The 12,143-nt window shown below is 48.1% G+C and overlaps 1 protein-coding gene across 9 annotated transcripts in view; it reads left to right on the forward strand.

Annotated features, from left to right (window-relative positions):
• Positions 1-10,567, forward strand: part of LOC149336151 (lysosomal alpha-mannosidase-like) — a 66,559-nt gene extending 55,992 nt beyond the window's left edge. For 5 of the 9 annotated variants that reach the window (XM_089552624.1, XM_089552623.1, XM_089552626.1 and 2 more), the window contains 7 exons: positions 2,279-2,397; positions 3,530-3,634; positions 4,777-4,849; positions 6,463-6,549; positions 7,561-7,779; positions 8,997-9,128; positions 10,127-10,567. In XM_089552624.1, coding sequence (XP_089408750.1) covers positions 2,279-2,397; positions 3,530-3,634; positions 4,777-4,849; positions 6,463-6,549; positions 7,561-7,779; positions 8,997-9,128; positions 10,127-10,375 — 984 coding nt within the window. In that variant the 3' untranslated portion in view covers positions 10,376-10,567. Of the gene's footprint in view, positions 1-2,278; positions 2,398-3,529; positions 3,635-4,776; positions 4,850-6,329; positions 6,550-7,560; positions 7,780-8,996; positions 9,129-9,310; positions 10,106-10,126 lie in introns of those variants that run through there. The other 4 variants (XM_089552622.1, XM_089552621.1, XR_016284153.1 and 1 more) reach the window with 4 other exon arrangements.
• The last annotated feature ends 1,576 nt before the right edge of the window (positions 10,568-12,143 follow it).

The raw sequence follows: 12,143 nt of genomic DNA on the forward strand, positions 1-12,143 counted from the left end.
TCGGAACTGTCGCCGTAAAGCTTGTGCAGGGCTTTGGCGCGGGCTGCCCTGCGTTCTCTGTCGTGCTCCGGGTGCATGTTCTTAGGGATGGGATGGATGATGAGATGGGAGCGTAGGTCTGGAGGTAGGGGGCCTCCTCGGTAGGATGGATGATCGGGGCGATGCCTAGCTGACACAGCAGAGTGCGGCCTGCCGCGGTACCCGACAGGCGAGTGAACTGTGCTGTTATAGTGGCTTCTGCCAGCTCCTCAAATGTGTTGTGGGTCGCGAGGTGTAGTAGAGGTGCTGGGGGGTAGGCGGAGGGCGACCTTCGTGCAGCTCCTGAGGAGCGCGTTGATGCGGTCTCTCTCCTTCTGCTTTAGGAGGAGGTAGGGGAATGAGTACGCCGTGAGGCTCGTGATGTAGGCTTGGGTGAGGCGTAGAGTGTTCCGCTCTCGCAGACCTGCGCGCCGATTCGCCACGCGTCTGATAAGACGGGTGACTTGCTGAGTTTGGGTCTTGAGAGCTTGGATGGTGTCGCTGTGCGCGCCGTGGGAGTGAAGGACAAGGCCCAGGATGCGAATCTTTGAGACGATGGGGAATGGGATGATTCCCTAGTTTAAGTGATATGGGAGAGTTGGCGGGGTCGTGCGGCCTGGGGCGGTAAAGGAAGAGTTCCGATTTGGAAGGGGAGCAGGCTAGGCCGCGCGCGTGAACGTACGAGTCGGTGATGTTGAGGGCCAATTGTAGGTTGTGTTCTATGTCGCCATCACTGCCTCGATTGGCCCAGACAGTGATGTTGTCAGCATAGAAGCTGAAATGTATGTCGGGAACTTGGGCGAGTTGGTGAGGGAGTTTGAGAAGGGCTATGTTGAAGAGAATAGGAGACAGCACAGCACCGTGAGGCGTTCTCCGTGCTCCCAGCGAGACACCGGGGAGCTGGTGATCGCCCAAGGTGAGTGTGGCTGTGCGTTTGGAGAGGAAGTCGCGGACGTAATTGCACATCCGCGGACCTACGCCTAGGGCGTGAAGGCCTTCTAGGACGGCTGCGTGGGTAACGCTGTCGAAAGCTTTTGTCAGGTCGACACCGAGGATAGCCTTGGTGTCGCCCGCGGGGGAGTCAAGGATGTGGTGTTGGAGTTGTAGAAAGACGTCCTGGGTGAATAAGCCTGGGCGGAAACCAAACATGCACGAAGGCATGAGGTTGTTGTTCTCCAGATATCGGCTGATCCGGGTGTGGAGAACATGCTCCATGAGCTTGTCCACGCACGAAGTAAGGGAGATGGGACGAAGGTTAACGGGGAGAGGGGGGTTGCCGGATTTGGGAATAAAGACTACTTTGGCGTCTTTCCACTGAGGTGGGAGGGCGCCGCGCATCCAGCATTCATTGAAGTATGCCCAGGCAGCTATTCCCGAGCAACCAATAATCAAACTGCCACCTGCGTTTGCTCACTGTCTGGTAGGTGGTGAGGCTGTGATGACGCCGCAAAGTTACATGACCTAGGTGGCTCACCTGCCAAAGCCATGCACGTGATTTTTCGCTCACAGCACCTACGCCGGATTTTCTGCATAACGGCGTGTTTAACGCTTTCACGCTGAAATGCACCGCGCTTCACCTAACCTCCCACGAAAACACTCACTTCAAAGCCGACATGGAGCAGGCATTCTGGACCACAGCGTCATACATGGTGCTCCAGGACGCCCATAGTATGATCCTCTTCAGTATAATCAGTTCAACTAGCAAGATAACTAAGATTTATCTATTATAACATGCAATGGCGGTGCCATTTACTGCGGGTCTACACCGGCGTAGTTCCAATGTTCAGATCTCATTGAGGAAAAAATGGACAGTTGAAGAGATGACAGTATACTGCCACAAATTATATCTAGAGGTCAGAAATATAGGCGGAATAAAGTTGTGAAGAAATGGCACAGGGTTTGGAATGAGTTAGACTGCTTGGACAAGCTACCTTTCATTGGGCGTTCGAGTGTACCCAGGAAGTGATTTTTTAAGTTTTATGCCGCAACCGAAAATTACATTACTTAGTCCAAGAAACCTTGTTTTGGCACACTTACGCTCCATCGTTCTGGATATACCCCAGCATTTTATTTTTCGTAATTTTTCAAACAGCGCTACAAAACCAAAACATAGAACGAGGGCCAGTTTTTCCTTACGCAGCTCATGTATTGGAAGGTTTCTGTCACAATAAGGCCCCATGCAGAACGACAGGAGCACATTTGTTTATTCCCGTAATACAGTGGAGAAATGACCAAGCCACCACATTTTTTTGTCATGCAGGGCCCCTTGGTTCAAGAGGTTCATCAGATTTTCAATAACTTCGTCACCCAAGTGATCACTCTCCACAGAGACTCTGACTTCATCGAGTTTACCTGGACGGTTGGGCCCTTACCCCCATCGTAAGCCATTTATTTGCTATTCTGGCAGCAGCACTGGTAAAATGCAAAATCCTTTTCATTCTCTCGTTTGTTTTAAATACTATAATTTCACAGGTGTGGATAAGAGCACTATGTGGCCTTCCAAGGCCATTTACACGTTGCGTAGTAAATAATGCGAGCTATGTAATGTGCTAGCATGTACTAATTGCTCGCACGATTGCAACAAGCGCGAATGTACTAAATCAGAACGGCGTGCCGCGTTTATTTACGTCAGCCCTTGCTCTGTCAGAGTGTTTACTGGGAGACATTACGCTCTACAAGAGCAAAATGCACTTGGCAGCTCGAGAACATATCACTTATCAAGGCTTAAACGAAGAAAGGTGCTTCTACTATCTGTAATATGAGCACAAAATTAATGAGGCAGTTTTATACGGTAGCATAGAAGCCTCACCGGAGCAAAAATCCGGCGTCGTCCAGAAAAGCTCTGATTGGCTGGCGGTCAGTGACTTCATCAGTGACGTCAGCAGACTGCAGAATGCCCATTGGTTGGAGGGAAGTGATGTAATCATATTGCGGAAAGCCCGTTGGCTCGAAGGAAGCGACGTCATTAGAGTGCAGAATGCCCATTGGCTCGAAGGAAGTGACGCAATTATAATGCAGAATGCCCCTTGGCTTGAAGCAAGTGACGTCGTTAGAGTACAGAATGTCCATTGGCTGAAGGGAAGTAACGTCATTAGACTGCAGAATGCCCATTGGCTGGAGGAAAGGGACGTCATTAGACTGCAGAATGCCCATTGGCTGGAGGAAAGTGGCGTCATTAGACCGGAGAATGCCCATTGGCTGAAGGGAAGTGGTGTTAGGTACATCTGTGGACAGCTTCCACCTGCCATCTGTGGCAGGTGGACGCTCAGGAGGGTAGTGTTCTGGAAGAGCTCAGGAAGGGCAACCTGGGGCAAGGATGATACAAGACTTTTTTGCCATGCCAACTATGCCAGCTTTTTTCCGCATTGTTTGCCAACATTACGCACGGCCCTGGCTGTGTAGCGTTGCACCCTAGTGAAAAGGAAGTGATTCGAACTGAGTTCAATGTGCACCAGTGGTATAACGTTAGCAACAGACCGCGCGAGCGTGCACTGTGATCTGCACCGTGCAGCACCAGTGACCTCGCGGGACAGGACGTGGTCACCCGCTACGAGAGCGACCTGAACAGCGACGGCTTCTACACGGACGGCAACGGCTGGAAGAACATGCATAGGGTGTGAGTCCCTCACTGGCCTCTCTGGTGGTGCACCACTTCGGCGGTGAGGCGCCAACGCGACTGAGTGCTAATTTTATCTCTAACTTGGTGAATGCATATTCGTAGTCACTCCAAGGTACGTAAAGTCTGCCCTATGTTTCCTGCGCTACTTTTATTGCTTATCGTCACTTCTTTCATTCTGCAACGCGCGCTCAGTGTTGTGAGAATGAGAAAGGGGTAGTGGAGGGGCTGATATGCTGTCAGGCATGATTTCTCAGCTTCCTATTCAGGCCGTTTGCCTATTACTTTTAATGCGTAAGCATTATACTTGGCTCATGTATGGCGTCCAGGGAAAGTGTGTACAGAAAGTGTTGAGAGAACGTGTTAACAGAAAGTGTAGACATTTATACAAGCTTAGCCGAGTTACTCGTTGGAAGCTTGGGCATGCTTGGCTAAGTTCGGAGGAGTGCCGCACAAGCTGCAGACAATGGGAGGAGGTTCGGGTAAGGTCGTGTAAGTTCAGAGGAGCGCCGCGCAAGCTGCATACAATGGCAGGAGACTCGGGTAAGCTCTGATAAGTTCGGAGCAGCGCTGCGCAAGCTGCAGCCAATAGACGGAAGCTCGAGTAAGTTCGGAGGAGTGTCACGCCAGCAGCGTGAGAAGGTGCTCGGGAAGAGCTGCATGGGTCGCGCAATTCCTACGGCTGGCTGTAGTAGGAACAGCCACCTGCAGTGCAGTGACGCGTCACTTAACCGCTGCACCGCGGCACTAATAGTTGTATGAGCATTTGCCACCATCTATGAATGTTAATTAGAGAATGACCAATTCTGCATATATGGGCATTAACCCTCGGAGCTCAGAATGGTGCGCGGTTTGGTGACAAATGCAAACTAAGTTACACAAACGCACAAACCACATGCACACTAACGGAAACAGCAGTAGTACACAATGCTTTCACATTCATAGCATGTAAGCAGACTTAAGTGCCCCCGATAGTTCTTTTTTTATTTCTCTTGCCTGATTAAGCAGCTAATCATAGCATCGTTCAAAGTTAAATGTCATTGACAATGACCGATTAATTTATTGACTGATCGGCCTGTCGTTATGGAAGCAAAGCTGGTAAACCCGGCAAAGAGGTTCAGACTGCACTTCTTTTCCCACAGGGCTACTGTCCAGGACAAGAAGTTGCCCATTCCGGCCAACTACTACCCCGTTGTCTCGTGGATCTACGTTCAGGCACGTCGAGTCCTCTCTCATCTGCACGCATTCTCTCACTTAGGAAGTTCTGGGCCGGTGCGATGAGTGCATGGCTCGCTGCCTGAGAAACGTGTTGTTTGGACATTTCTTTCCTTTAATACATCACTAATTTTCGTCTCAGTCATACCATTGAAGAAGAAACACGTTCCATGCTCCGCATGAGTACCAGTTATTAAATGTAAGCAAAGCCAACCTCATTCATAAAGCCGTAACTAGAGAAGAAAGTAAAGTAAGCTCATGAAAGCATAAAAGCTCCGTTGCATGTGGTTAAAAGAGCAGATGTGCCGGCAGTATAGTTTAATTCGCATGCCCTGCCGGAATGAGAGCGGAATGGAGTACTCTAGAAACATGTACAGAGGGCAAAACGCATGTCTAGAACAAGCAAACTGTCACTTCCGCACCTCCCAAGGCTGCTGCGACCAGGAAGTCAAAAAATGATAACGAAATCCTATAAGTTTAACTGCACATGCTTACATCCAGACCATTTTTATCGAAATGTTTTCTATAGATATCGCGCGGTCAGCCCAAAACACGCCCAGAATGTGTTCTAGACATGCGTTTTGCACTCTGCACTTCATATTAAAGCGTATCCCACAGTTATACACAAGCGAAAAGTGATTTGTGCGCCCACACTACGCAATAATTGCCGATTTTAAAAGCCGTTGGTCCTTGCGCAATACCACCCAGATTTTAATCAGTAAAAAAAAGAAACGAAATAAATTTGTACTAAGTGCACTGCAAATGTTTTAAGTACATGACAAGAAAAACGACAGTTTTTTATCATTTTTTTTCTCGGAGCACTTACATTCTGTTCGCTTTTGCACTCCTTTAAACCATTTAATGCGTCAGCATTAAAAGCCTCATCGGCGAAAGAAATGTGTCGTCAGTCTTAAAATTGCCCATTAGATGAAGGGAAGTCACATCGCCAGAATGGCCAATTACCATTGGCCGGAGGAAAGTGACGGCACCAGACCGGAAGTGACATCATTTCCAGTGAAAGCATCAACAACTTCTAACGCTATCGCATTGCCTACACGTAAGGTACAGTCTTTGTCAAAAGTAACCAGGCTGCACGTTTTTCTTCTCGCTATTATGCCAGCTCTTCAGCTCTAAATCTCTCTATGGTAAGGAGAACCCCTGTCCTCATCTTCAAAGACCCTCTTGATCTTTAGGGAAGCCATGAGGGCTCTATTATATAAATTAGAAGCAAACCATGGAGCCTGGTTACTTTTGACAAAGACTGTACTTAGGTGTCCCTCTGGATTTTTTGTTAACACTCTTCTATTATTACCTTACAGTGCTGGAAGCTTAATTCGTAGGCACTAAGAGCTTTGTGGGGCCTTGAGAACCTCTTATCGGGCATGAGAGTCCTTAATGTGCATAAAACGGGACAATCACTGGGAGCCAAGTGAGGATTGTAAAGAGAGTGAGCAGTACGTTGAACCTCTGTGGATTCTAGGAACAGCTGACGCAGTAAGATGTGCATCCTGAGGTGGTGATTACCAGGAAGGACGTAAAAGTGGCCAACTTTTCATGGATTCATTTACGGGGACCCTTCTCCATCCATCATGCCGGCGCCCTCGTCAACGCAGGACACCGGTCGTGACATCACCCTGGCAGTACTCCCGGACCGGCCGCAAGGAGGCAGCAGCCTCAGAAAAGGACACATCGAGCTCATGGTAAGCACCTTGCAGGCGACATAAAAGTGGTACTTGACGATGATCCGGTATCAGCGTGGCGCCCTGAAGATTACTGCACTGGCTAGTCCTCTATCCGAGTAGTCGTTATCGTCGTTAGCCAGATAACGTATGCTGCAGTACAAAGGCCCCCTCCCATTGACTTCTGATCTCCTCTCCTTCGCTGTCGTAATTTCAGTTGAATCTGCAGGCCCCTGCTGTGCCTTCTTTTTTGTGGCTGTCCGTTCTGTCGCCTCAACAGATCACCGGCTATCTGTACTCTTGATTACGCGTTTGCGACCTCTTTTTCCTCCTCTTAGTTTCAGCTACAGGGTATTATTATGCATCGCGTTCGTTGTCTAATTGATATAGCTCCAGCACTTGGCCCGAGAACCCACTGAACTGTTCGTTATGCACGGGCTCATCAAATCAACAAGTTTTACAAGGAGTGTATAGTTTCCCTTTCCAGCCAACCAGCCGCAAAGCTTCGGAGCTCGCTTTAGTGAATACCCTTATTTATTAGATACATTTAGCATTCAGTCTACGGTGTTACCATTACCATAGTACCGGCAGCCCGCCCACCTCTAGTGCGCACGCGCTGATTGGTCCCGGTGCAGAACACATGGGCGCAGCTTCTAGGTACCTGGCGTCATCTGGCGCTCTCTAGGTGATTTGCGCATGCGCACTGACAGCGCGCGGGCTCCCGGTAGCAGTAACGGCAACTGTAACGGTTACATGGTGCATATTATGTTAAAGGTGTTTTTTTTTTTATTTCTATCCGTGGTTTGTGGTGAAGTCATCCCTTACATTGACCTCACCATTCCCTGAATGCGCAACCTGACAGTGAATCATGTGCAGCTCTGGAAACAGTGTCACAGCGTTTTTACAAGTCACGACATCTTTACAGCTTCCGCCTTTCCTCTTCTTGCTGTTCTCACAGCTGCCAAATATTCACCTTATTGCGTGACCCGAAACAAGTGCACAGGTGTAAAATGCGTTGTCCAATGCTGGCAGCTCGACCGATGGCACACGACAAATGACGACCTGGGCAACCACGAGAGCATCTGGGAACCGAGCGATCACCCGCACGGAACAGTGGCCAGCGGAACCCATCGTGTGTTCCTGGGTTCGGCTCACGAAGCTCGGATGATGCTCCGACCGCAAGCTCTGCAGCTTGTCTACCGACCGCTGCTCGCGTTCGCGCCTGCGCAGTGGAAACCCCAGCTGCATAAGGTACGAGAACAGCGTCACGCCGTACAATGAAACTCCAAATTTGAGAGGGAGCTGTGCCCGCTATCGCATTTTGTTGGTGTAGTGATCCGGAATTTGTGAAGTTCTTTCCAAATAGCAACGAATATGACTCACCCCTCTGAAACAACAGCCATTAAAAATTTGTTTTGTGCTAGTTTCATGATTTGTAAGCGACTAAAAGGCTATTATGCACTTCCCAGCAAACCATAAACCTCTCAGAGACGTCTAGCTATAGACGTCTCTGAGAGGCTTGTGGTTTGCTGGGTTATGCACACACAATAATAAAGTACTACATAAGCGTCAAGCTGGTAGAGTGGGCGTTCATACGTATCATACAACATAGACGTGCATGGAACATGGGTGTCCATGCCCCATGTGTGTCCGTGCATATAAGGATGTCCGCATCATAAGCTGCGGCAACTGGTGCGAAAATTTCGACTGTTGCAAAAAACTCATCAGACGACTGACGGGCTTGAGTAGCGCGTCCAAGTTGAATAATGAGACGAGAATTTTGGTGCTAAGTAGAGAATTACTGATGTCATGGTGTTAAAAGAAGATGACAAGAACGAAGGCGCCAAAAACAAAAAATACGATAAATTAAAAAGATTGGTGTGTGGTCAATGAGTGTAGTTTGTAACGGCGACCGCTCGCACATTTCCATTATGTCGCCCAAGCGAGCACCACTGAGATTTTTTAAAGTTATTTTAGTCGTGGTGGTGGTAGTGGTTTATTTAAAAAAAAAATAAATAAATAAAGAAAGTGAAGCAAAAGAGTGTTGCCGGCAGCGGCAATTGCTATCTAATATCTTAAGCACCCGAGCTGCAGCCGGCGGAAATGAAAGGGAAAGGGAGAGGATAGTGAGGAGAAGTATAGAGGGGAGCGACAGCAAGAAAGGACAGGGGAGAGCTTTGTACACTATTTACAAAATACAAAAGTAATCAAGTTCGCGCCGCTCGCGCGCTAATGTCCAAGCATTGTCCGAAAATAAGTGCGCGCGAGCGGCCACTGCGCACAATTACTTACACAAGAAGTAAACTGTATGTACATAGCCGCGCGCACGTAGCGTCCTGTCTCGGACTAATCGCGCGCGCGGCACACTGCACTAGCGGCCGGGGTGGGGCGCCCGACCGCGTATACCGTCCGAGGTAGCACCCACGGAATTATTTTAGTCGTCCCAACGTAGTATTTCTCCCATGCAGTTCACCGGGCTACGGTTACTGCTGCCGAGTACGGTGCACCTGCTGACATTGGAGGCACTATCGAGAACTGAGGTGCTTCTACGCCTCGAGCACTTGGCCATTGACCAGAACACTGTGCACGTCAACGTCACGGTAAGCCCCTTAGAGCTCCTGGCATCGGACATCCTCACTCAGTGCAAAAAATAAACCGCTTTTGAGGTCATCCCTTCAAGAAAGCAGAACCTCAAGCATGGCCATGAATGCCTGACAAACAATTGAAACAATATTGTCAAAATGTACGAAGACCATGATTTTCTTTTTGCTTATGATTTCAGCTCTTCAGAGTCCACTACACAGCAGCCTCAAAGTCAAGCTGGGAAGCGGATCACAAAATATATGAAGGTTCCACGTTATGAGGCTGACGTAACAGGCGCATATGAGCACAATATTTGTACAATTCCTAGGTAGCGTATATCCATTTCACCCTCATACACCCTGTACATACAACCTCCATGTGGTAGAAGTTCTAGGCAGAGTCTGAACAGAACGGAGTGCCGTAGGCATGGCGGTACAGCGTGTCGCTGGCAGCTGTCGTCATTCGGTAGCTCTCCACAGGACAACTTATACGCACTCTAAACAAGAATGAGGCCGTCACAAATGAGCCTGGTCAGCAGCTAATTCGATAAAGCTGTGTTCAGTTTCCCTTTACGTCCTGCTTTAAGACAGTCCTTGTGTCTTTTTTGAAGGTAATTGTCAACGGCCTTATATTTTATACGAAGGAAGGACGCCTTCACAACCATACCGCGGGAAAGAATACGAAAACGCAGGATGTGATCAGTGTGAGAGTGCCAAGCGGGCGTTGAACTTCTGCGTCGGGCTTATTCACTCATCTTGCTACAAGCACACAAGGGTGTGACATAAATTCTTATAGACAAGCGTAAGGTTTTGCAAAAAGCTGTTTAGGGACTTGATATAATCTTCATTGCTTTAAAAATTTGACCAGGGCACAGCGCAAAGTGCACCAAGATGCACTCTGACAAACGTTTGCCGACACCTTCAAGTATGTTGTCAAAATCATTGCCTGGTGATAGCGGACCTCGCAGCTAACTCGAATCGTCAACCTCGGAGCTTGCTGCTTGTCATTCACGCAGAGGCTGCTGAGGGGCATCCGACTGAAGAACGTAAGGCCCGTCAGCCTGGCCGCCAACCAGTTCCTTCCGGGAGCCAGGAGACAGCGCTGGCCCACTCACGAGCAACCAGGCCCCATGGAGAACAGCAAGCCACTAAGAACTCCGGTCATCACGAGGCACTGGGACACCGGGGACACACTCATAGCCCTGTCGCCAGGAGAAATCGCCAGTCTTGTGGCAGAAGTAGATGTGCGCGAGCCGCTGCATTAGCCGAAATTTGGTTTAGTGCACTAAAACCTTCAATACGATAGCTAGACGGGCGAGTTGGTGATACATTTTCAAAAATAACAGCGCTAAAAACGGGGACGAAGGACTACAACCTAGTCAGTTAATCTTAACTTTCGGTTTATCAGAACTGATGTATTGGTTCCACCATCAAGTGCATTAAAGTACAGTACAGACGTCAAACTCTGGTGGCATGTTTTGTTTGGAACGGCGAGCTAGACATTAGCATACACAGACCAACAACAGTTGCACTGCCGACTAAGCTAACGGGGATTGATAAGTAATCACACCGTTATATCTAGTTAACCTGGGAACTAATTTGAACGGATTCGGCTAACACCATGCGAACTTGATCATTTCGGCGTCGCCGAGTCATCTGCTAGCATTCTTGATTACTTTAGTTTACAAAGCGGCTGCCTTGCACAATGTGGTGGTCTCATATATATTATTTTTTCACTCATAATTGCAATGGGTGCAAATACAAAAGTGGTTTTAATTTTAAATTGCATTTCCCATGGTGCCGCTGAATCCATAGAGGCTGAATCAAAGATATGAGGAATGCGGCGCCACCTGCACATTCGAATCTCAACATTATTTTCTCAGGTCCGAAAATTGGAAAGAACAGATCTTTTTTCTATGTGGCTGACCAATATGGGAGGAAATACGAGTCATTAGCATGTGTTATAAAATTCACTAGATACACGTTCATGCCAGCAATTTGCGTGCTCGTTTCCTTGCACACAAAACAATGAAAAGGCTGCTTCGTCATTTTCATTCATTCCCACTCTTATGCAGCCAACCTCAGGGCGAGGGGTGGCATAATATAACGATTTTCAAACCACTTCATGCCATTTTTTGAGTTTCCTGCCCTTCCTGATTGAAGTGACGCCACGTGCCATATTCGCTCTTGGTTGAAGCCTAGGGCATGGCACCGCTTCAGCCACTGGCTAAAGGCGGGAAATTTAAAAATGGCACTGGTTCAGTAACGAACCCCAACATTATACTAACCCTGGAATTACGTTTTCACGGCCCATGTCATCACAGCACCACTGTTTGGCTTTCACAATCGAAGCATAAGTACAGTCTTTGTCAATTCTTTGGAGCCCAAGCAGTTTGCTCCTTAGTGATGCCGTGTGGCTCGTTATGCATTGCCAGCATATGAAACCTGTTGAAGCTCCACTACACGGCTTGGAAGCAACCTCTTTGGCTCCTTACTTCTGAAAAAGTCTGCACATTTAAAAACAGTTACTGGACGTAGGCGAATTCCATGTGGTGGCTTACTAATGTTTTGCAAATGATTACAAAGGACACAAAGTCCCCTAATAATCCAATGCAAACTACCGGTTTACGACTAAGCATTGAAAGATTTAAATGTCCAAGGACATAGAACCAGTGAAAAGTTACGAACTCTTGTCATTTATACCACTCAACATGCTTTCTCCCATAAAAATATGAAAAAAAGTTTCTTGGACCTGGTCAAATCCAACTGCACACATACATGGTCTGTTCTGAAAGTAGTAGGACTCATTTTTTTAAACAAAATTTATTCAAGAGAATAGTACAAACGATTACAATTTTTCAAGGTAGCACCCTTCCGCACCTACTCACTGCTGCTAATGAGTTTTACCATTTTCGTACGCCTCCAGGAACGCCTGGACCGGAATGCTGTTTAGCTCCCTCGTCACGGCCCGTTGAACCACCTCTACCGATCCGTGATGTTTCCCCTCGAGCATCGATTTTATACTCGGGAATA

This window comes from Amblyomma mixtum, chromosome 7 (assembly GCF_055824585.1).
Source record: "Amblyomma mixtum isolate Tamu chromosome 7, ASM5582458v1, whole genome shotgun sequence".
NCBI classification, from domain to species: Eukaryota; Metazoa; Arthropoda; class Arachnida; order Ixodida; family Ixodidae; genus Amblyomma; species Amblyomma mixtum.